Here is a 21709-nt window from a genome sequence, read left to right as displayed (position 1 = left end):
TTCCTCCTGTTGCACTACAAATGATACAGTAGCTGATCATGAGTGAAGTCGTGAGCAGACTTGCTCCAGAAGCAGCACCAGCTGCTTCAGCTTGGTGCTCCATCCCAGCTCACTTGGGTTACACAAGCTCTGCACAATTCACGGACATTTCTTTTCAAATTACTCTTGCCCAAGCTGTGGGGAGGCTAGTGTCAGTGTCCTTGCTGGCTTCTTACCTGCCAGGGCTTCCAAAACGGGTTGAACAAAGAGGGAACTGAGTGTCATGGGTTTAAATCCCATGGGGCGAGGGTGGCAGTGAAGTTATTTATAGCCCAAGTGAGGAGATGAGCTACTGAGATCTTACCAAAAGGTCAGTGCCATTTCCTCCTGTAACTTTCTTTCAGCTGGGAGGAGTGACTCTTAACTCTGCTGGATTTTTCGAAAGCAGAGTTGCCTATCCTGAGGGGTAGATTCTGGGATTTGGATCCTGATTTGGCACAAGCAGTCCAGAAATCTGGTCAAACATGTAAATTGTATGATATCAAAATCCCTTTGCTCATTCAGCTTTTTAGGACTAAGCATGCTTCCACTGAAATCAAGGCAAATATCAAGTTGCCATCAGTGGTGGAAGGATTGGGAGCATTTCTACTGAGCAAGCCACCAAGCACTGTGCCTGCATAAACTTGTAGAAGCATGTGAAAATATCACCTTCTCATAAACTCTCCTGGCAAAAAGTTTAGCGTTTTGGATCAACAATGGGCAATGAGGGATTGATTCTGCCAGATACTTCCCTTATCATTGCAGTCTCCACCATCAGACTTGCATTCTTCATACAGCTAGTGTTGCAAGCACACGTAAGTGATCATTATTAGCTATCAGCACAAGTGAGATGAGGCATCTTTCACTGCCTGGTGACAACATAATGCTAAAAATAAAATAAATTGCTATTGTAAGTATTGAAGTGTAGTAGTAGTTTATGCTTTCTCTGCATGGTTTTACCTTTCTTTGAAGCTTTAAGCAACTTCTGAAGACAGTGTCTTGAATTATAACCATGATCTGTGTTTCTTTTTTTTCTGTCACGGCAAATTCCAAGTCTTTGAGGACATCCAGCAAAGGAAGAACTTGGAACAATAACAGGGAGTGCCATAAGTACCAGTCCCTCAGGTTTTCCAGTGGCACAAGCTCAGGAGGTTCATTAACTAATTAACATGTACCTTTTAATTCTACCAGAGGAGCTGAAAATAATTCATGACAACCATTGATATATGAAGTCTCATTGCATCTTGCTGATGATAAATTAAAACTAGCATGGGAATTTACTTTGGGAGTCTAAGATGACCCCACACTTGATTTCTGTTAAAGTGTCTCTAGGTTAACTAATTTAGGAATCATGTCCATAAATGGTGTATATGTAGACTAGACAGAGGAAGTGTGTTTGGTCATACTGATTTCCAAAGTCAGTGTGACTTTCTGAGAGAAGAGGTTAAGACCACTCAGTGGTCCTGTTACCCTCTTGAATTGATGGTCAAATATGACAAGCTTCTGTGGAAACACTGCATTCCCTCCAACTACCTCCTGAAAAGTTACCAAGCTATTTCTCTTGAATGTCTTCAGAGTGGCTCTGGGCTGATCCAGGACTGCAGGTGCCAGTGAAAGATGATCCTATGACAAGTATGGGCTAGTCTCGGCTGGGGAAAATGCTGATGTTAATAGAGCTATCAGAACTTATCACCAGCCTGAAATACAAAATCCCGTGTAACAGGCATAAACGTTATGTATTCTACCTTTGTTTTTATCCATCTACTTACGTGTGCTGAAGAGGCATTTCCTATTCAGATTTTGAACAAGTTTATTTAATTCACTATCAACAGCTGAGAAGCATCAAAATGAAAAACAAATGAAATTACTTACTTTTGTCTTTTCCAGTTTGTAAATGCACAGCAATGGCTAGGATAGGTGAAGTTTGCCTCAATCAAAGAACTGAATTTGCTTAAATCAGGAAGTTTTTTTAAATTGTATGTAGACCTTGCTCTTAGCTTCTTAATGAGTTCTAATCCATGACTTGGCAGGAAACTGATTCTTGTCCTTGAAATATCCCTTAAGAAAACATATGAAAATCTTGATAAAAAGCAAATTAACTTTTGCTCAACAATGGATATATGTTTTAGACTGCCCCACTCATTTTCAGACTAGTGATTGGAAAGAGGTCATCCAGAAATCCACACTGAAAACAGAATTCAGGGATAAATTAGGAGTTCCTCAAGGAGACTTGAACTACTATTAATTGCAAACAATAATCAAGTGATGCTAAGCTGGTTTGAAAAAAAAAAAGAAAAAACCCCATAACCTTCTGGGGTAAGAATTAACAGTGACAAAAACCGTTAGCTCCATATGATTCTGGGTTTACTGAATAGTGAAATAAATGCACCAATCATCCAAGAACACTGTTACGATACACAAAAGGCTGATGAAATCGCAATAGAAGCTTGTTATGTTCCTCATGAACATCACATTACAAGAAGGCTACTGTGGGACAGGTGAAAATGCAAAAGGCAATAAATAAAAAGATACAAGCTGATAGGGGGGTACACATACGAAGACAGGTTGGGAATATGAGGTTCTGTATTCGTTAGGAAGAAAAGATTAAAGACAGATGGGGTGATAAGTTTCAAACTGCAAGGAATGACAATAAAATTTTTCCAGAGGTTTAAAAAACAAAGAGAGCACAGACTGAAACTAAGGGGCAAGATAACAGGAGGTTAGGCGAGATGTATTTATGTGGAAGGCAATTACCGTGTGGAGTAGACTATCGAAGGCACTGATGGAAGCAGTGACTATGAAGGTACTAAAGACAGCATTAGAGAGACTTTTCGAAGGAAAAATGTTGCATGGCACAAACACTAAATCTTGACTTGTGCCACACAGGTGAGGGGAGGGAAGCAGGATCAGTTGTTCTTCATCTCCCAAGAAAGAGCTATTCAGGAACCCATCCCCATGCTCCACGATGTAACAGCTGGGGCAAGTTGTCCCCACATTTCCTTGGCTGGGCCACAAATTGTATTCTTCAGCCTGTGACAGCAGGAAAGCACACTTTCTTCTGTTACAGCAGCAGTAAAATGGACTAAGCAACATCATCCAGTCCTCCCTTAGGTGCTGCACTCTTACGTCACGAGATTGATCCAGGATCCAACATTTGCTAAGGCTGCTCTGCTTTTTGTTTTGTCTGACAAAAATAAAGGATTTTCCCTAATAAATCAGACTGACAGTATTTGATATTATCTCCATCCACCCTGATGTATTTTCCAGTTTACCTGTAACAGTCCTACGTCAAGACGTTATTTGATCTGCATTACATAATCCGCACAAATTATTTTTATTACAATATTAATGCAGAAGAATGGTGACACATGTGGGAGAGACCAGATTTTAGTAGCATATATATAGTTCAGACAGCTGCTATGCACAATATGCACATTTGCACCTCTACTCCCCATTCTAAGGAACAAAATTAACACCAGGAAACATTTCTGAACTCACAATCTTTAGCTGAGGTCAGTCATATGTAACAAATTCATACTAGCTACTAAAGCAATTACTGGCAGTGGGTAAACATGATCTTTGTGTCCATAATGTGCCCACAGCTGGTGGCTTCGGATTCACTCCTCAGGCCCAGAGGCACCGCAGCACGCAGCTCTGCCCTGGCAACTCTGAAGGAAAGAAACACCCCCACAACGCCCAGCTGCAGGCGAGGTGCCCTGCGCTGCACGTGCAGGGCCTGTAGAAGTACTGGGTACTTAAACTGAGAACCACCCCCGCATGCTAAGGGGGACTATCCTAAAACACTCAAGCCGAAAATGCTGAAAAGCAGTGGTGAGTGTCCGAAACTCTGCCCATCTTAAGGATTTGGCCCCAAACTTTGGTGTCCTCCCCAGAGCCCACTGGCATGACAGAGATGTCTTTGCGGCTAATCCCAGTGGAGTGTATTTGAGAGCTAGGCACAGGCTGCTGAGGACCTGGGGCTTTGCTGGATTTTCCTGGGGCTGCTTAAACTGTGAGGGCTCTCAAATATCAACCATGACCATCTGCCGGGGCTATGGCCCCATCTGAAAAGGGTCTGCGTCCATTCCTCTGTTAACGCCAGTTCACATGCTGGAATATTAACACCATCCCTCCTTCGCTGGCAATTTAAGCCACTGGCTGGATTACTGCGAATTGTGGTAGCTGAGGACCAAACACAGACCCCACTCTGCTACCCTGAGCCAGGGCTGTAACATCTACTAGAAGGGCAAGATGGACAGGTGAGAGCAGAAATGCTTTGCACTTCTGCAGGCAAGGCTAAGAGATACCATGTTTTGGTCCTGAGGTTGTTCTGGGTCTGATCCTTTTCTGGCAGAAGCTAAAAGCAGCAGCTGAAGAGGAACTTTAAGCTTTAAATTTCTGATTTAGACACCTAAAGTGGTAATTAGGTTGCAACTGGCAACCTCAATTGTTTCATGGACTGATTATTGTCCTTAGTAGGCTGCCTAATGAAAACTGTCACCTTGAGTATATGTTCATGACTAAACAAGCAAACTGCAGTTTTCTGCCGAAATCCACAGACAGTATCGTTCACGGCACCATTAAGAGCCTATGGAACTTCAAAAGGTTTTATAATTCTGAACAAGGGCATGAAAAACGTTTTCTTTAGCTTGTTAGCTGGAAATCTTTGGCAAGTCCAAACAGTTATTATGCTAGCTAGGAAATAACAAATATGAGTATCACCTAGACTTAAAAGTAGATAAAATGTTACTGGGTCTCTAGTCATCTCTAAACCTAAAATACTTAAATATCTTCCTGAGAAAATATCTTCTTCTTTTAAACATCCTTCTATGTTTTTTAAGATTGTTATTGCACATAAACAGAAGCAAGTTGGGGGAAGTGCTTTGCACAGTAGTGCAGTGTTTGTTGATATGCCAGTTACAGATAGTTACTGATACACTGCCAGTAGGCCACCGAGCAGCAAACACAGACAGGGTGCAGGTGGTTTAGTAACTTACTCCACTGAGCTGTCACAGAGCAGACCTCAGTTCAGAGGCTCCTTGAGGCTTTGTTCACTGCTAGACATCAGCCTCAACAGCAGCCAGTGCAGGAACAGCAAAATTAATCTGAGCTATCTTCCTATCACTTCCCTTTCCCACTGGGAGTCTCTGTTGGATTAGCAAAATATACTGACAGTGGATAATCGCATTTAGGTTTGAAAGCTACATATAGAAGCAGCAAGAAAAGGTTGGGATAGCGGGGATCAGAGAGCGGTGGACTGAGCAGTGATACTAATCTTCTCAAAGGTTGCATTTAAACTGCTCTCTGGAAGTGCTTCAGAAACCCAGCCGTCTAGCTGGGGACCTACTGGAGCTCTCCTGGACCCACATGCTTGGGTTTCCTGCTGAAGACAAGCTGTGAGGGCAGGATGCACGGTAGCCACATCTTGCCCTACTGTGGAGTCAGGGTGTAGCCAGGGAATTTAGCCCAGAATGGATCATCATTGAGCAGCTGAATTACATTTATGGAGAGGGGGAACCTGAGAGTCCCCCTGCAGCTTCCTGTTCCTTCCTGGAACTCCCCAAGTTTTGTAATGCTTATGGAAGGCAGAGGCTCCTATGGACTTCGTTAAGTGACCCAGTCCCTAAAACCTGGTGTAAGCTCCTATTGCTTTGGGAGCATCAGAAGAGAAATAAAGGAAACAAAATGGCTGAAAATTGAGGCTATGAAAATCCAAGTCGGAAATAAAGTGTATTTTTGTACAGAAGGAAAGCATGTAGGTGTAAATCTAATTAGCCATTTAATTTACCTGCCTATCGTCAATGCTGAAATTCTTTAACTCAGAACTTGGTGTCTTTCCAAAATAGATATTCTAAATTCAGCCAAAAGCCGTAAGCCTGAGAGAGGATTTGATCTGTGAAACTGTGTAGCCTGTATAAGGCAGAATAGGTGACAAGACTGGTGCAATATGACATTCATATTTGTGTCTGTGCATCTGTCATGTTATTTTAATATTCTAAAATCTAAAATAGAAGGTGGCATTAATAGACACTGGTGCAGGAAGAGCAAACAATTAAACACTCTGAAGTTCAGTCTAATAAAATATTGTAGCCTGCAACACAAATTTGTTTTCAACAACACTATTTTCCCCAGCAAAGATATCATTATGGGTCAATCATTTCCATAAGTGAAAGCATATTTCTGGTGTACACTACAGTGACAGATGAGTAGAAGGCTCCTCTTTCATGTTCTCAGTCAGGATAAAAAGGTAATTTACAATCTATAGAAGAGTGGACATACTAGTAATGGAACAGAAAACTTCTTGCACAAATAACTCAGTGTTAGAAATTGAACTATCAAATGAATCTGAACTATAGCCAAATCAATTTGATAAGCTTCCAGAATATGATTGTATCAGCTACAGTTTGCAAAGAAAACGCATTAACTTCTTGCTCCAGGAAATGATGTTTTTCCAGAGAAACATCAAGTGCATCACTGCTGAAAAGATGCTCCATTGGCAGTCCTTTCTAAAGGAGAAAGGCATTTTGAGGGAATGATGCAAGTGGAGTGAAATGTAGGTAACCCTTATGGTAGCTCTTTACATCATAGGTGCATTGAACATTACAAGATGGAAAAAAGGTTTGGACTGTGTATTCAAGGCCTTCCGAAGAGCTCTTATCTGAACTCAAGGTTGGCTAGCCATTTTTCTCTGCCTTTTCTAGACTTCCAACCACTCTAAACCTCTGTGTAAAATCTTCCAACAATTCCAATTACCCTTTTTCACCATTTTTGGGGTACCCTCTCCGGACATCCAGGGTAGATGGGAAGAGAGAAAGGCTCTGATGAATTGGTGACACACAAAAAAAAAGTTCACGTGTTTGTTACGGCTCTTACATGTGGCTTGGGCTCAGAAGCACAAGCAGCTGTGCACAGTCACAGGTATTTTCAGACCCCTGCCAAACCACAGCTTGAGGTAACGGTGACTGAGATCCATGAGCACTCTACTGCTGAACTGCATACTTCTGAGATCTCTTTTTTCCAGATTAACACCACTAAAGAGATCCTATTTTAACTGTGTGAAGTATAGGGTAGGGATTTTACCTTTAGAATTAAGCTTCAGAACTGCAGCGCAAATCCTCTGTGGTTTTAAATTGTTCAAGGGTGTGTAATTCAGATTTAAGCAATGAGGACCCACTTACCTATCCTTGCTTTTGCCCTAAACAAAAAATGAACAGCATTTTCACTGCATAAATGAAGCAGAACTTCTCTCTTACAGATCTTAATCAACTCTGAAGAGGAATCTGGATCTAATAACTGGATCCAAATACTCCAAAAACCTTGAGGAAAAAGTGAAAACTTGGATCTAGACTAGTATTTCAGATATGGCTTCCAGTTTTTTATATTCAGGCATGCAGCTCCAATTTTGACCTCCAACATTTGTGAGATGTTAAAATCTAGACTTGCATTCACATTTGAATGCTGTATTCTTATCTGTTCTTTTCTGGGGAGTTAATAATGAGAAAAAATCTGAATATTACTTACAAAACAACTGGACCATTGGCTCCGTGAAAGACTTCATTCGGTAATTTTTCTAAGTTGTGGTTGTCACTAAGATTTCTGTAAAACACAACAATATCAATGCTAAAACAATCTGACATTAAAAAACCTGCAGGAGTTGCTACTTGCTAATAATTGTTTTGCAGACTGCTAAATAACAAAAGTAGTTACAGCTCATCCAGGTAGGTTCCATTAAATGCATGATTCTCAATTTCTCGAATTCCATTTTTATTTAGCCATCTGCAATAGAGAAAAAAACAGTTATGTTCTTATACATGCTTCCTAACTAAAACATACCTAATTCAAATAGACCAGGGAAAAAATAAGGTGATTTCAAACACGTAGTTCTTAAATGGATATTTAAATTAGGAAATTTCTATGAATACCAGGTGATAAAGTCCCAGTAGTTAGAAGAAGGATTTGCAGAGCACAGATCTGAATAGGACAGATCAGCATTATCATTAGAAATGATACACAGAGTAAGTTTTTGAACCAAAGTTAGAAACAATAGCTACATGGATTTGGGTATGGTTCTGCCCATCGCTTTCCTGGGAAGCCTACAGTAAAATCAGTGAAGCTATTCCAGATTGAATTCATACAGAATGAATGAGATCAGAATCTTTCCTACTGTTCCTCTCAGTGCTATTTACACTTCATATTTTCAAAATGCTTATGAAACACAAGGTCACAGCTTATCCTTTGCCAATTATTACATAAAAGAGGAAGGCATGAGAAGCCCAGGAAATAAATGGAAGACAGCAGCTGCTCCAGTGAGCATTTCCACTTACCTCCAGAACTGTGAAGACCCCAGAATAAACACCAGGGAGAATTGAGAGCTGGGAACGGGGAAGGTGGCTAAAAGCAGCAAAACATCTACAGAGAAGTCTCCTCTACCAGACAGTTCCTCATGGAAACGTGCCACACACTAGTGCTGCTGAGTCCCTGTGCTGGTGGTCTAACTTCCCTGGAGCGTGCTGGTGGAGAAGAGGCTGCCTGCGACTGAGCAGGGCAGGATGCATTGGAGTGGCAGTGCTGCAGAAACTGCCACCTAGGCGGCTGAATTCCTTCTGTATCTGCTGTCTCTCCAAATTACACTCCCTGGCTGCTCCCCTGTCCCTAACCCCAACTCCTCTGAGCTCTTGCCTGTGAGAGAAGAAACAGGTAGTGAATCTGTGAACTAAAACTCCTGGGGCTTTCTGCCAAGCTTTTACTATAGTGCATTAACTAATTAATGTTTAATGTCCTTCCCCCTGTTCCCTTCATGGTCCAAAAATTTACACTCAGGTCAGTTATATTTATCATTTATATGGTGTAATCTTTCATCTCCTTTTAAGTGTCACTTTGCGACTCACACCTTCTCCAGCACAGGATGACAGGTCTGATTGATGGCAAAAATGGAATGATTTAATTAAACTGTCACCATACCTGGACATTTTATTTCTAATTCACACTGAAAGCTGAGCATGCAAGTGACCCACTTATCTAAGGTCCGAGATGGTGAGCTAAGGTCAACATGAAAATCAATTACGGGCTTGGCTGAAAAGATTACCCTTCTGACCATGAAAGGCAGATGTGCATAGATCCATGTCTATAATGTGTGTCAGATCAGATCAGAAAAACTGTCACCATCCCCTTCACTTGCAAGCACTATTAGACATGAATGAGCAGGCAAAGAGGAGAGACGTGCCCCTGCTTATAGCATTTGAAACATTTATTATATTACATTGATCTTACCCATTCACAGCTGCCAGGCTGATATATATGATTTTAATCACTGTTTTAGCACTTACTGCATTCTCTCACTGAACATGATGTTAATGCAATGAGATACCAATGCCGTAAAGTCAAACAATTACTGTCGCCATGCAGTGTGGACTACACTCTGCTGTCACCTGGCAAATTGCATCCAACTAGTAAAAAGAGCAAAGATTCTACCTGACTCCTGAGGTCTTACTATAACTCTTTCTCAGTTGTTACCTGGACAGCTTTCTACGGGGACAAATTCTTCTCTCGCTTAAATCAGCATCCTTACTAGCTGCACTGAATAAAATGGAAGTCTTACTTTAATAACAAATGCAAACTGATGGAGAGATCCAGACCTTGGCCCTATCTGCTTTTGGTTACCATTTCATGGCTATAGTGCTATATTTAAGCACAATTTTAAATTCACCAAGTGCCAGAGGCCACTGCCTCTGAGGTACTATTTACACCTTAATTTAGGAAAGCTCTATGCTAGGCTCTAAATGGCATGCAGGCCTGGAAGCATGGTAAATTTCTTCCATAAATTTCTATGACTTTACAAAATGTATCTACAGTTTCCGTCTGTGCTGATCCCATGCAAAGCATAAGATTAGATGCAATCCAGTTCCTGGCTTAAATGTGCTTGGAGCATGCCACAACTAAACCTGCTCATATTGGCAGACCCAGAGTGTTTCCCAGAGTGTGGCGGTGGTAATGGGTCCCAGGTTTTTAATGCTACTTTGACATGCCTGGTTTCACAAATTACTGCTTTTGCAACAGTAAGTTTCTGTAGTATTGCATAGTGACTTCAATTTTGTACAGAACAAGAAGTTTGGCTCTAAAATGAGGAAAGTCCTTCTTTGTTATAGCACAAAGAAAGCCTAATCAGGGACTAGCATTGCCCAAAGACCACAAAGAGGGCCCCTGTCCCAGGGAGAGAACTATGGGAGGGTGAGGACATAGTTTGACGAGACGCTTGGTGGCCAGGGCTGCTTACAGAGCCCTCACCAGCCTGCAGGCAGAGGTCCTCACTGCTGCTCCTGCACCCTCCGGTGGCAGAAGGACTCAGGGGCTGTTGCAGGAGGCAGGTGAAGCAGCTGGAAGAGGAAGGATCCCCTCGGGCCAATTTTGGCAGTAGATCGGCAGCCTGAACACTATCCGAGAGCAGTATCCTGCAGTGCCAAGGTAGTAAGCATACAGGCCCGGGGAGGGCCTGGGGAGGGAGGAAAAGCCAATTTCATACTGCTTGAGTGGCATGGAGAGATCAAAATGCAATAAAAATCTTGCATATTTATCTCATTGCTTAGTAGCATTATGGAAATAAATAAGGTACTTGTTGCGCAGTGCTCTGCACATTCCATATGAATGGCAAATATGCTCTGCGCATTCCATATGAATGGCAAATATTATCATTTTAAGAGAAAGGATAAAGCAATACATTCGGAGCATCATTATCTGAACACGTTTGAGAAAACTGTGTGAATATCTCAGGGGTGTGTGTATGTGTGTGTGCATGCGTGTGTTTAAAACTTTAGGGAATATGACATAGACAGCGGGTGCTGATAACTGATGGGGAAAAAGGAGAGATAATAGTGAAGTGACTTGTTATTAGCCTGTTTCGGGCAATCTCCAAGCACTGATGGTCTGACCCTGCTCCCGCCAAAATCAATGAAAGTCCAATCAGTCAAGCAGATCCTGCTCGTCTGCTTTGGTATCTGAGGTAAACTAAATATCACAGCAGGAAGTTTTTCCAGTCTATCGTCTGGCTAGGTGAAATTAAGGTAGCTTGTTAGTAAGCAAATAGTACATTTTGGTATACCAACAGAAAGGATCAAAGAACCCAGATAGTTCATTAAAAAACATGACTGTTCAAGTCAAATGAAAAAACATCTAACTACACAGCATGAAAGTGCATTGTGAACTGGCCTGTATCAATGCATTAACATTATGTATAAATATACCATATTTCCACAGTATCTACATATATTTTGCCCAAGTAATAAACGTCTTTGAATGATGTATCTGACTGTAAATATTTATGAGTCACAACATCCTTTTAAACACAATGTGAATCACATGGAATTGTTGTTGTAGGTGGAATGTGTTTAACCTTGGTATCAGTAATTACTACATTTGCTCTATGCTGTAGTTCTAAAATAAAGAGCAGGATTAGAATAAAATAAACCACAAAAGCATTCAGTCCTCATAGCAGGAAAACAGAATACACAGATTTCAGGGACAGGGGAAAAGTCTAAAATCTCAAATTGATTTTGAAAGCCTACAGAATAGTGCCCATCCCTCAGAAATAAATAAGGTTTTCTTGACCCTATTCTGGAAATGAAACGAGGAAACAAGGAAAATAATGGATTTGTTATTTCTTACTCACATAATCACACTTTCAGAACTCAGGCCCATGAACGAATTACTTTCAATTGTACGTATATTGATATTGTCTTGAATGTCTCTGAAAAATAAAATATACCTTTTTGTACCTCTAACCGCCTTTCAATGAGAAAAGATATTTCAAACAGCAAAGGTATTTTTCCTTACAGTCAATCTGAGGAACTATTTCATGCAAAGGATAACGATTAAAGTTTCTAGGACATTTCATCTGCAGAGCACAAACCTTCCTGGTAAAAAAGACCGAAGTCAAACATTTCCAAACTGTTGTTCTCCACGCCCCTACACCTTCATCCCAAACAAGCTTAAGCCATTAGAACATACAAAAGCTTGGGTCTGAGAACCCAGACATGGAGAAAGTAGCCCCTCTAGAAAATATACTATCCAGAAAACGCAAGTGGAGGGGCTGTGAAGCGATGCCTCTCTCGGTCTCCCACCTAGAATGAAAAGCTGTTAGTCTTTTTGACCTGATTCAGCAGGGTACCTAAAAGCCTATGAATAATTCCCCTGCCAGTGTCGACGGGGTGGCTTATAAGCTTTGTATGTGCTTAAGAACTTAAGATGTAGGACCCCTGTCAATTGAATTTGTTGAACTGACAAGTATTCATTTCAGTCTTTCAGCAGTTTTGACTGATATAAAAAAAGAACTGCAGATAGACATTCTGTTGCTTGCTCAAAATAGACCTCAAAGAAGTTAAACAGTATTACTCATAATTTAGACGGGGAATATGGTTGTTTTCATGCTGTTTCTGTTGGAAATCAGGGAACAAAATGAATTATCTGCAAAGCTTGAAATTAAATGCAGTTCCAGAATTATCTCATACTGACAGTTAAATATGGCCACAACACTTCATTAACTGAGAGTTAAACAGAAACCTTGTTCTGCAAATTGAAATCAACAGAGTTAGGAACAGGAAGAGAGGGCACAGCATCAGTAGAAGCAAAATTTACCTCTGTCCTAAGTACAAGGCCTTTACAAATATCAATAACCCATGAAGATCTGTCTTTGGGATTTAAATCTTGGGACAACTGAAGCCAACGGGAATTTTCTTATTGACCTCAGTGGGGCCAGGGTTTGAACCAAGATCTGTTTTGTGACTTAAGCAGTGTCAAGGCCTAGTTAGCTTTATAGAAAGGGAGGAATTTCACCTGAAAAGAAAAACCCTTGTCCACCAGGACATAAAAATTCAAATCTAGCTAAGACTGATAATAATCCCAAAGGCATATAGCAATAACGTTCTGTAGCTCTGCATCTGTTGCATTTGCTTTATGGTTTCACAGAGCCCTAAAGTGCAGTTCCCAACACTACATACTTCAAGCATATTACACAAATTTATTTCTTAAAGGATATGTATGTATACAATATACAGACACCTCTAATTTTTCTATATATTTTTATTTATATTCATGGCCATTACTAAGATAATTGCAGGATTAGTATTCCCACAGATTGAAATCTTCTAATCAAAGGTTCAAAAATCTTTTTTAAAGATTCAAAAATTTCAAAATTTCTAATATATCTTAAGGAAGATAAGAAATATCTGTTTATTTCCTAGCTTTTCTGTGTGCAACTATATAAAGAATTGATTGAAAATTTCTGCCAAGATCTTTGTCAGTGGAAAAAGAATAAAATTTTGCATTATATGCAGTTTTTACAAAAAAGTGTCTGCTTTCACACAAAATTTCACACAAATATTTTTTCGCTATTGGCACCGGAATTTTCCATAGCAATATTTCATTCCTGAACAGTTTTACTGCCAGTCAAAAAAATGACGTGCTAGGGATATTTTCTTGCGGTTTGTTTTGTTTTCTGCGATGTGGCCATCTGTCCACTGAAAACAGGACTGAGATCAGTGACTCTTTCCACACAGGCCATAGAACTGTCACCAGATGCCAACAAATTTCCACTACCACCAGCCACGATTGAATTGCAATTGGTGAACTAGAAGTAGTAGTCTGTTATCAGTCTCCTGGGCCATCTAGCTGTATGCTCCTAACACAGTGAAAGGAAGAGTTGTCTGTAAAATGCAATCATCTATGCCCAGAGAATACTGAGACCTTTTAGGCCGAATTATCACCAATGCCTACAGAATTACAACCTAAAAGGCTATCATAAAGCTAGGAAATGAACACAAGGGGACTCACATTTTAAAAGATTTTGTTCGAACAGTAGAACATTCAAATGCAGCTTCTAAAAAGTTAAAAACAGACATTAACACTTACAGCAAAACTTTCTGGAAAGACTGAACCTTACGGAGAGCAGGTAAAAACCTAAGGCCAGTGTTTGATATTAACCTAAGGAAGAGAGAACAAATGAAGATTATTAACGCTGTCCCAGGAGTGAAGCAATAATTAACAAAGAAGAAAACACATTGGACTTAAAATGGCAGCCACAAAAGGTAAACTTCAGCCACATATGCAGGGGTTGCCCAAGGAAACTCCACATCGTAATATGAATGAGTTTTTCTCAAAAGCACCAGCTAAATTCTGCCCCCATTGAAGTTAACAATGAAACCATACTTTGGATAATTCCATAATCCCTCTTGATGATCTCAAACAGCTCCTGTATTAATTTCCTAATGATATTTTAAGAAGTCAATTGCACTGACACAGAATAATTATTTTCCTAGCAGTTCTTTTAAGAAAAAAGTACAAATCAATTTACCACAATTTTAACCTTCTATTTGAACAGCAGATACAGTAATTCCATTAGAAATAACATCACTTCATAAAGCGAGAGAAAAATAGAATGCTTTATTTGCTAGCACCTTAGAGAGCGAGGAAGTGAACATACGTGAATGTTTCCGCAGTTTGTTTCACCAGAAACAGGACTGAGCCTCAATATTTAGGGCTGAAACGACATCCCACCTTCCACGACATTGCCGATGGCGTGCAGTGTGGCTGTGGTGCGTGCCCACCAAACACGGCGGCACAGAAACACCGACTCCGGTGCTCCTTCTGGGGCAGTGAGGAAACGGGGCCACGGACACCAGCAAAGCCACACCAGGTCTTATTTAAGTTAACATGGTTATCAATAACACGAGCAAGAGCAGGACAAAAGTGGCAAATGTTATTGCTGCGCAGAAAGAGATGGCTGGTCGTTGCTGATGGTCGAAATGAGGGACTGTGAGCCTGCCCCAGGAAGTGCCAGTAGCCCGAAGGAGCAGGGCTCCAAGGGGCTGGGAGATGCCTCAACCACCAAAATGTCTCATTACCACTCTGACACTATCAACAAAGAGAAAATTTGGGTTCTTTAAAGGTTAATTATCTCTTTGTATCTTTAATATGTGAGCTGATAGAGAAGGTAACCTTTTACTGAGAATATTGGTTCCTTAAGAAGCACATTAGCAGTATATAGAAGGCATTTTTTTGTCTTGGCACTGAAACAGAACAATAGTTTTCTGTTACTGGATGTGATTTTTTTGCAGATTTACCCTGAATAATTAAACGATGATAAAAGGCACTGAGACTGGAAAAAAGTTACACCATTTATTTTATGTTTATTATGAACCTAGATTATCTCAGGAGAGTTGATGAAAGACCTTTCAGGTTTCATGGACTGAACTGAAACCGACCACCTAAACATGACAACCAGTTTCTACATTTGGGCACTAAGAGTGACATGTATGTCCATAAAATAGTCATTCACTTGCATAAATACTGATCTGAGCTCTCTGAAGTGATATCTGGATATTCTCAGGCATTCACATTGAAAAATCAGCTTGTCATCTGTCTAATTTTAAAACCAAAAGCATTGCTTTATATGTAGGAAAAAAATAAAAGAATTGTACTGAATATTCAAGAAGCCAGTTTGGGGAAGCTGCTGAAATGTCATGACTATTTCATCCTGGGAGTCGAAATGGTCTGATATTGCATTAGCTTAAAAATCGCAGCTCTCGTGTCACCGAGAGAGCTCTACAGAAATGCCCTTGCAAAAAACTATTACATATAGTTAAGTAGAAGGCATGATTAATGAAGCAAGTGGATTTCAAAAGGCCGTTATTATTTAAAGTACTTTTGCACTTATACTTCATGAAAGGAGTTAGCCAAAAATATTAGAAGCAATAGAAGAACCTGCAACTCCACCCTTACGGTATTTTAAAGCACACTCTCTAAATTACTAGAGATGTACAAGATTTTAGCTGAAAGGCTGCCTTTCATTTTAAATGAGTCATGAGTCGAAAAATGCATGCAGTTCTTTCTAAGAGACACTTGTTAAATACAATTTATAGCATGCATTTGGTTTAACAATTAAATGATGAAACAAACTGCTGCCAATGAGCGTGTGGCTGTTGTAGGGCTCAGGAGAAGACCTGAAAAGCTTTCCTCTCTACACTACTTTCCCAATCAAAGCTTGATCCACATGTTTCAGCAATGAAGGGCCACAGTACTCTAAAATATGCTATTCAAACACTATTTCTAGTGGTAACTCGCTCCGTTTACTCTAGTGGTAAACGTCTCAGAATGCCACCCTGGTTAGCAGGGCATTCGCCACAGATGTGTGAAGAAATGCTTTCAAGGCCTTGGGTGGTGCCATATTACTGATCTTCCCAGTCATCTCAAAGTGTTCAGAGCTCACTTTGCACTGGTGTAAACTGAGCAGCATGAGATGATAAGGAGAACATCTTTGAAAATCATTATATATTGAAACAAATCTACAGGTGGTACAAAGCACTGATTGCAGTGAGGCACAGTAGGATGATTAGAAATAGGAGAGGCTGCTCCTTTAATTAATTGCAGAAAAAGAACTAAAAAAATATTTAGCTAGACTGCGGTCCGTATCTACCTTCTTTTTTATTCAACCAGCAACTCTCCAGAGGTCTTTAAGTGGATAATCTTGTTAGAATGCAGATAATCCAATTTACTGAGTCTCTTTCCTGCAGGACAGTTTTATCAATGTATTTACCACTTAATGTATACATTCCTAGTAGCCTTGCTTTAAACAAGTGTCCTCCTTAATCTGTTATAACTGAATCCCCCCCTGCCACACATAAACAGCTCTGTAAGAACCTGCTTTCAGATGGTTGATGGCTGCATTCCAAAACATTAATTGTCTTTTTGAAAAGGCTTACTAGAGTCAGTACTTAAGAAAACATAGCACCATGATCACCAGAGAAAAAAATCTTTCAAAAACTAATTTCTGACAGATTCTGGCTGCTTATTTGCAGATATAGCAACATTCCTGCTCTTTTTATGCCAAACTGGTAGGAGCTACTTCAACAAAACAGGAAACACAGCTTACCTCATCAGCTTATTGTGGGTACTTGCTAAATGGCAAACACAGGGGAGGCAGAGATAAAAACAGTGCCATTCAGGAAGTCTTATTTGTGTGTCCGTGTGTGTGTGTGTGTGTGTGTGTGTGTGTCCGTGTGTGTGTGTGTGTGTGTGTGTGTGTGTCTACCTGGAACTTGGTTGTAAGAAATCCTGTCTGCGAGCACTTCCACTGTGTGTGGAGGAATATAAGAGACAATATAATAATGAGGAGACAGGTGAGATGGAGCCTGACTCCAGTCTAGTAGCAAGACAGGCCTCTGGCTTGTGTGTCCTGGCCTTGCAGGCTAAAATGAGTCTATAATCCAAGAAGCCCACTTCTGGGGCAAGGTCTTTGACCATGAGGCTATCAAGCAAAAGAAAGGAGAGCAGCATTACTTCTTTTTACTGCAGAGTCAGCACTGTCCAGGGGGTCAGCGATTCTGTGGACTTCCCTGTTACATGTGCTTTGCTGTATCTTTGCAGCAAAAATATGTTTGGATTTAGGAAGTATGCCAGGTGCATGTGTGTCAGGCCTTTTAAAAAATAAGGCCAGGCAGGTACAAGAAGCTGCAAGTCTTTGGAAGTGGACTGCGCTCTCCACAAAGCAAACTGTTCTGCAGATAAAATGGATGCTTTTGAGACATTAAAATAGGACATGGACACATCCACTGTAAAAAAGAACCAAAGGACATCATAGATTACATATGTGAACTTACTTTGGAAAGAAAATAGGTTTGAAAAGCCATCACTACATTATTAAACAGACAATGCCTCAGCTTTCCTTAATGAGAGCCAGATAAATAATCTTGTACCCATGAAAAGGTCAACAAGTTACCATTTTGAAACAGTCTGTCTCTTTGGCATATACCCAGGAAGACCAATTAATAATTCTCTTCACTGCTTCTGAAAGACTTGTGAGGAAGTTCAGGTTATTTTTCCAGAAGGTTTAGGGTATTTCAGCACTGTATTATTATTAATTGTTTTTAGTATTTTTCTTTCCTTACTATTTTTGCCACACTAGTAATGATGATGCAGGAGACAAAGAGGCTGCACTAATCTTATGAAGTACTGGGGTGGGGTGGGTGTGAAATATATTCCTACCCAAGCTGACACAGATAAAAGTGTGTTAATGTTCCACAGCTAGTGGCTGTAAGGAGCCCATAAAGATGATGAGAGGACTGACAAGGCCAGCCAGAGCTTCTTGCCTGCCCATAAATAAGATCTAGTGGCTATACAACTGTTTTCAAAGCAGCACAGAAAAAGCTTTGCAAGCAACGTGCTGCAAAGGTCATTAAACCAATGGGCTGTGGTGCCTAGCCTCTATCTCAGGCATTAACACTGATTAATTTTTTTCAAACATTTTTTCTGAAAACTGCCAGTAAATATATATTTTTCTGTGAGATTTTCTAAGCTGCGTTTTAACAGTTCTGTCACAGTCACAGCACCGTCAAAAGGAATCAGACTAAGTGTCTAGTACCCTGTCACCGATGCTGGAAACTTGGGAAAAAAACACAAAGTAAGTTCAGCAACGGGCCTGCAGCTGAGTCCACCTGCTCTGGAGTGCTGGTTGCAGGTGGGTCTTGCTAAACCTCTTTACACTGTGATACAGGTGTGCCTGTGCTGGCTGTTCTGCCTGGTAGGGGCAGACTAAGAAGGGTTAGAGAGGTCTATGGTAGGGTCTGTAGCAGAAGGTTGGGTCAAGGATCTGTCAGAGTATGCACCACCACCTCCAGGTCTGCTGGCTTGACATGGAGCATTTGGAAAGCTGACATGGACCCCAGCTGGGGAAAAGATACATCATGTAGGCAACAGGCGTACATCCCACTGGGACCAGCCTGAGGTTCCTTTTTCCAGTCAAACCTACACAACCCCCCACATGGCTGGACAAAGTCTCCTAATCTGTTTTATGAGAGCATATTTATGAAATCACTTGCAATTCCTTCCTAACTTCCTGCAGTTTATGGGGGAATTAGGCTGTGCTGTATAAAGGTTTGTTAGTTTACCTTTGCAGCCTTAAAATTTTTATCATTTCTCAAATAGATGCTGCTGACTTATTTTTTGTGAACAGGGATGTTTAATCCTTCTCTGAATTGTTTTAAACTCTAGTTCCAAATGTTTACAAGGCTTCACTTCTGTACTGTGCAAAGAAAAAAAAAATCCATTAACTCACCTCGGTGTCTTGCCTGACATTTTCATTGAGCATCCCTTCCTCATCATAGGAAGGTGAGTAACGGGGGCTGGATTAGCTTTACCAGGTGCCATTTCGTAGCCTTCTACCAAGATTTCTGCTTCCTCATTAAATTAGCAGTCCTGTTCTTTCAAATGATAAACTCTTTTTGCCTTTTCAAGGGAGGTTTCTAAAAGGGCAAGTACTAGTGTGTGAAACTAGTACTAGGATGGAGAAAATGGCAGTCCTTCCTACTCAAGTCAAGAGAGAGCAAGAAGGTATGATTGTACATACAGAGAGTGATGTGAGCATGACATAACGCAGCATCACATTCAGCTCAGTCCTAAGGGGACTTCAGGTCTTGCTCCAGTAACACAGGCAGAATTATCTGAAAGGAAAACTTTCTTGGTATCTTATGGGATGACACTGGTGAAGTGTATATGGGGGTGGGAAAAAAGAAAAGAGGTCTTCGTTTGTTTGTAGCATGGGGGAAAAACAGTAGCGTTAGTGGTAGGGTACATGCTGAAGTTGGCTGGTAGCTGAGGAGGTGAAGACAACTCCCTTGGCTGGTACCCAGGTTGGCCCTGCAGGCTCAGCACAGTGTGGTGGGAAAAGCAGTGCCTGGGAAGAGCAGCAGGCTTGTCACAGCCATGTCCCTGCCTGTTGCTTGGGAACAGGACCTCAGCCCTCCCCGTGCTTCCTACTTCCATATGCTACATGCTGGTTTGGCTTTGAGCCTAGTCCTGAAGCTGAGCAGAAGTTACATCAACTGCTACTTTCAAGTAGAATACTTAGCCTGGTATAGCTTGGTTTGATTAAAATAGCCAACGAAAGGTGGTCAGAGTCATTTAAAACTGCGCAAACCAATGCACAGGGAGGTAGGATTCACTTTTTCACATATGATTCCCCAGTGTCCAATCTTTTAGCATTTATAGGTCTAGCTGTAGACACCTCTAGGTTGCTGTTCCCTGATGTAAGACCAGGATAGCATAACTCTAGCACGCCACTCCCCCACAGCCGGTATGGAGAGCGGGGCACAGAAGAAAAGTCTCTGCATGCTCCAGAGATTTTCCTGCAGTGGAATGGCACTGAAGGGCTGGGGAACTCCAGAATAAGTGAACTTACCCCAAGTCCTGTAGAAACCTCCGGTACTAATACAGTCATATCTGTCCTCTCCAGGTGGGGAACACAGCTCGAATACAGTTGACAATCTAGACTGACCAAAGTGTTTCAGTCAAAGCCTCATGCAAAATGAACTGGTGTAGCTCCCCTGAAGTCAAGGGTGCTACACTGATTTATACCCACAGCATAGCTAACTCAAACCTTGTAATTAACATGAAAGGCACATTCAGCAGTTCAAATTCTAGGAGTCATGATGCTTTGCACCTTTCGTACTATTTATACTCATGCAGGAGTCTTTTTTAGCCTCCTAAAATAAAGGCACAGAGGGGAAACAATATAAATACATTAGTGGAGGAAGCACCAAAGACGGATTTTATCTAATTAAATTAAAGAACAGCTTTGGCACAAGAACAAATGTGAATGAAGTGGCCATGAATAAAATTAGAGAAAATTTTCTAGTCACAAAACCCTTGAGTTTCTGGAAAAAGCCTCCCCCTAAGAATAGCAAGAGAAAGCAGGGGAGAGTGCAAAACATCAATAATAACAATAAAGCACTTAATTAAGGAATTTCAGGGAGCGGAGACAGTAAGAAATGGGATACAGTAATCTGGGGAGTCTCTTCTAGTCCTGTGTTCCCACAAGACAGAAAACCGTGAAAAATACCCAAAACATTTTTTTCCCTCTGATCTCGGCTAGCGAGTAAAACTGGCTAAGGGTGGGGGGGGAGGAGGGAAACGGTTAGTTAGACAAGCTCTCTTCTATGTTTTTAATCTTTTGCTTCTGTGGGCCATGGTACAGCTGCTTCAGCTGAGTTTTTATACAAGAAACATCTTAGAATGTTTGAGTCAATGCATATGAGACCATGGAGTGACAAATATTCAAAAGAGGGAGCATGTTTCTCAAGTGGATGCCATAAAAATGCTTATATTACTATTTTGCCCTAATCAATGCTGATGAATAACGTTTTGTGAGGAAACATGCTGTTCCTGATTAGCATAAAACCACCCATATGAGTAATCTTTATGGCATTCTATTGCAAAATAGAATATTTGGAGGAATAGCACTGGGGTAAGGAGCTTGAAATAGTTTTATAAATCATGAGATTTGTGTAAATCACTGTGAAATCAGCACAAATTCATGGCATTATCTGCAATTTATATGGGCTGAGGAGCTAAACCCACATTCAAATCAAATTTTGGTCCCTGTGACTGAATAATTATATGCATTTATAACAAGAATAATAGTCACTGCAGAACCTTGCATTTTAAGAATCAAACAACTGCTCAAAAATGATGAATACCAAATATGAAATATATATGTCTTTCCCCATTAAAGTCAGGTAATTGTTCAGCTCTTTTAATAAGTCTAAAGAATACTGTGGAAGAGACTTCTGCAGGAATGGAACAAAGGATCAAGAAATGAGAGATGGAAAAGGAGCAGAGAGAGAGAAACAGCCGTTAGTGCAACCAGCAG

The 21709-nt window shown here is 40.7% G+C and overlaps 1 protein-coding gene across 3 annotated transcripts in view; it reads right to left on the bottom strand.

Moving 5' to 3' along the window:
- FSHR (follicle stimulating hormone receptor) overlaps positions 1-21709 on the bottom strand; it is a 97167-nt gene that overhangs the window by 11150 nt on the left and 64308 nt on the right. For 2 of the 3 annotated variants that reach the window (XM_026095388.2, XM_064509784.1), the window contains exons 5-9: positions 13918-13989; positions 11681-11758; positions 7726-7794; positions 7540-7614; positions 1891-2076 (exon numbers count right to left, since the gene is read on the bottom strand). In XM_026095388.2, the coding sequence (XP_025951173.1) occupies positions 1891-2076; positions 7540-7614; positions 7726-7794; positions 11681-11758; positions 13918-13989 (480 nt within the window). Of the gene's footprint in view, positions 1-978; positions 1101-1890; positions 2077-7539; positions 7615-7725; positions 7795-11680; positions 11759-13917; positions 13990-21709 lie in introns of all 3 variants that reach the window. The other variant, XM_064509783.1, reaches the window with a different exon arrangement.

This window comes from Dromaius novaehollandiae, chromosome 3, assembly GCF_036370855.1.
Source record: "Dromaius novaehollandiae isolate bDroNov1 chromosome 3, bDroNov1.hap1, whole genome shotgun sequence".
Classification (NCBI taxonomy): Eukaryota; Metazoa; Chordata; class Aves; order Casuariiformes; family Dromaiidae; genus Dromaius; species Dromaius novaehollandiae.
The sequence above is the reverse complement of the archived record's forward strand: the minus strand, read 5'-3'. Positions and strand labels throughout refer to the sequence as shown.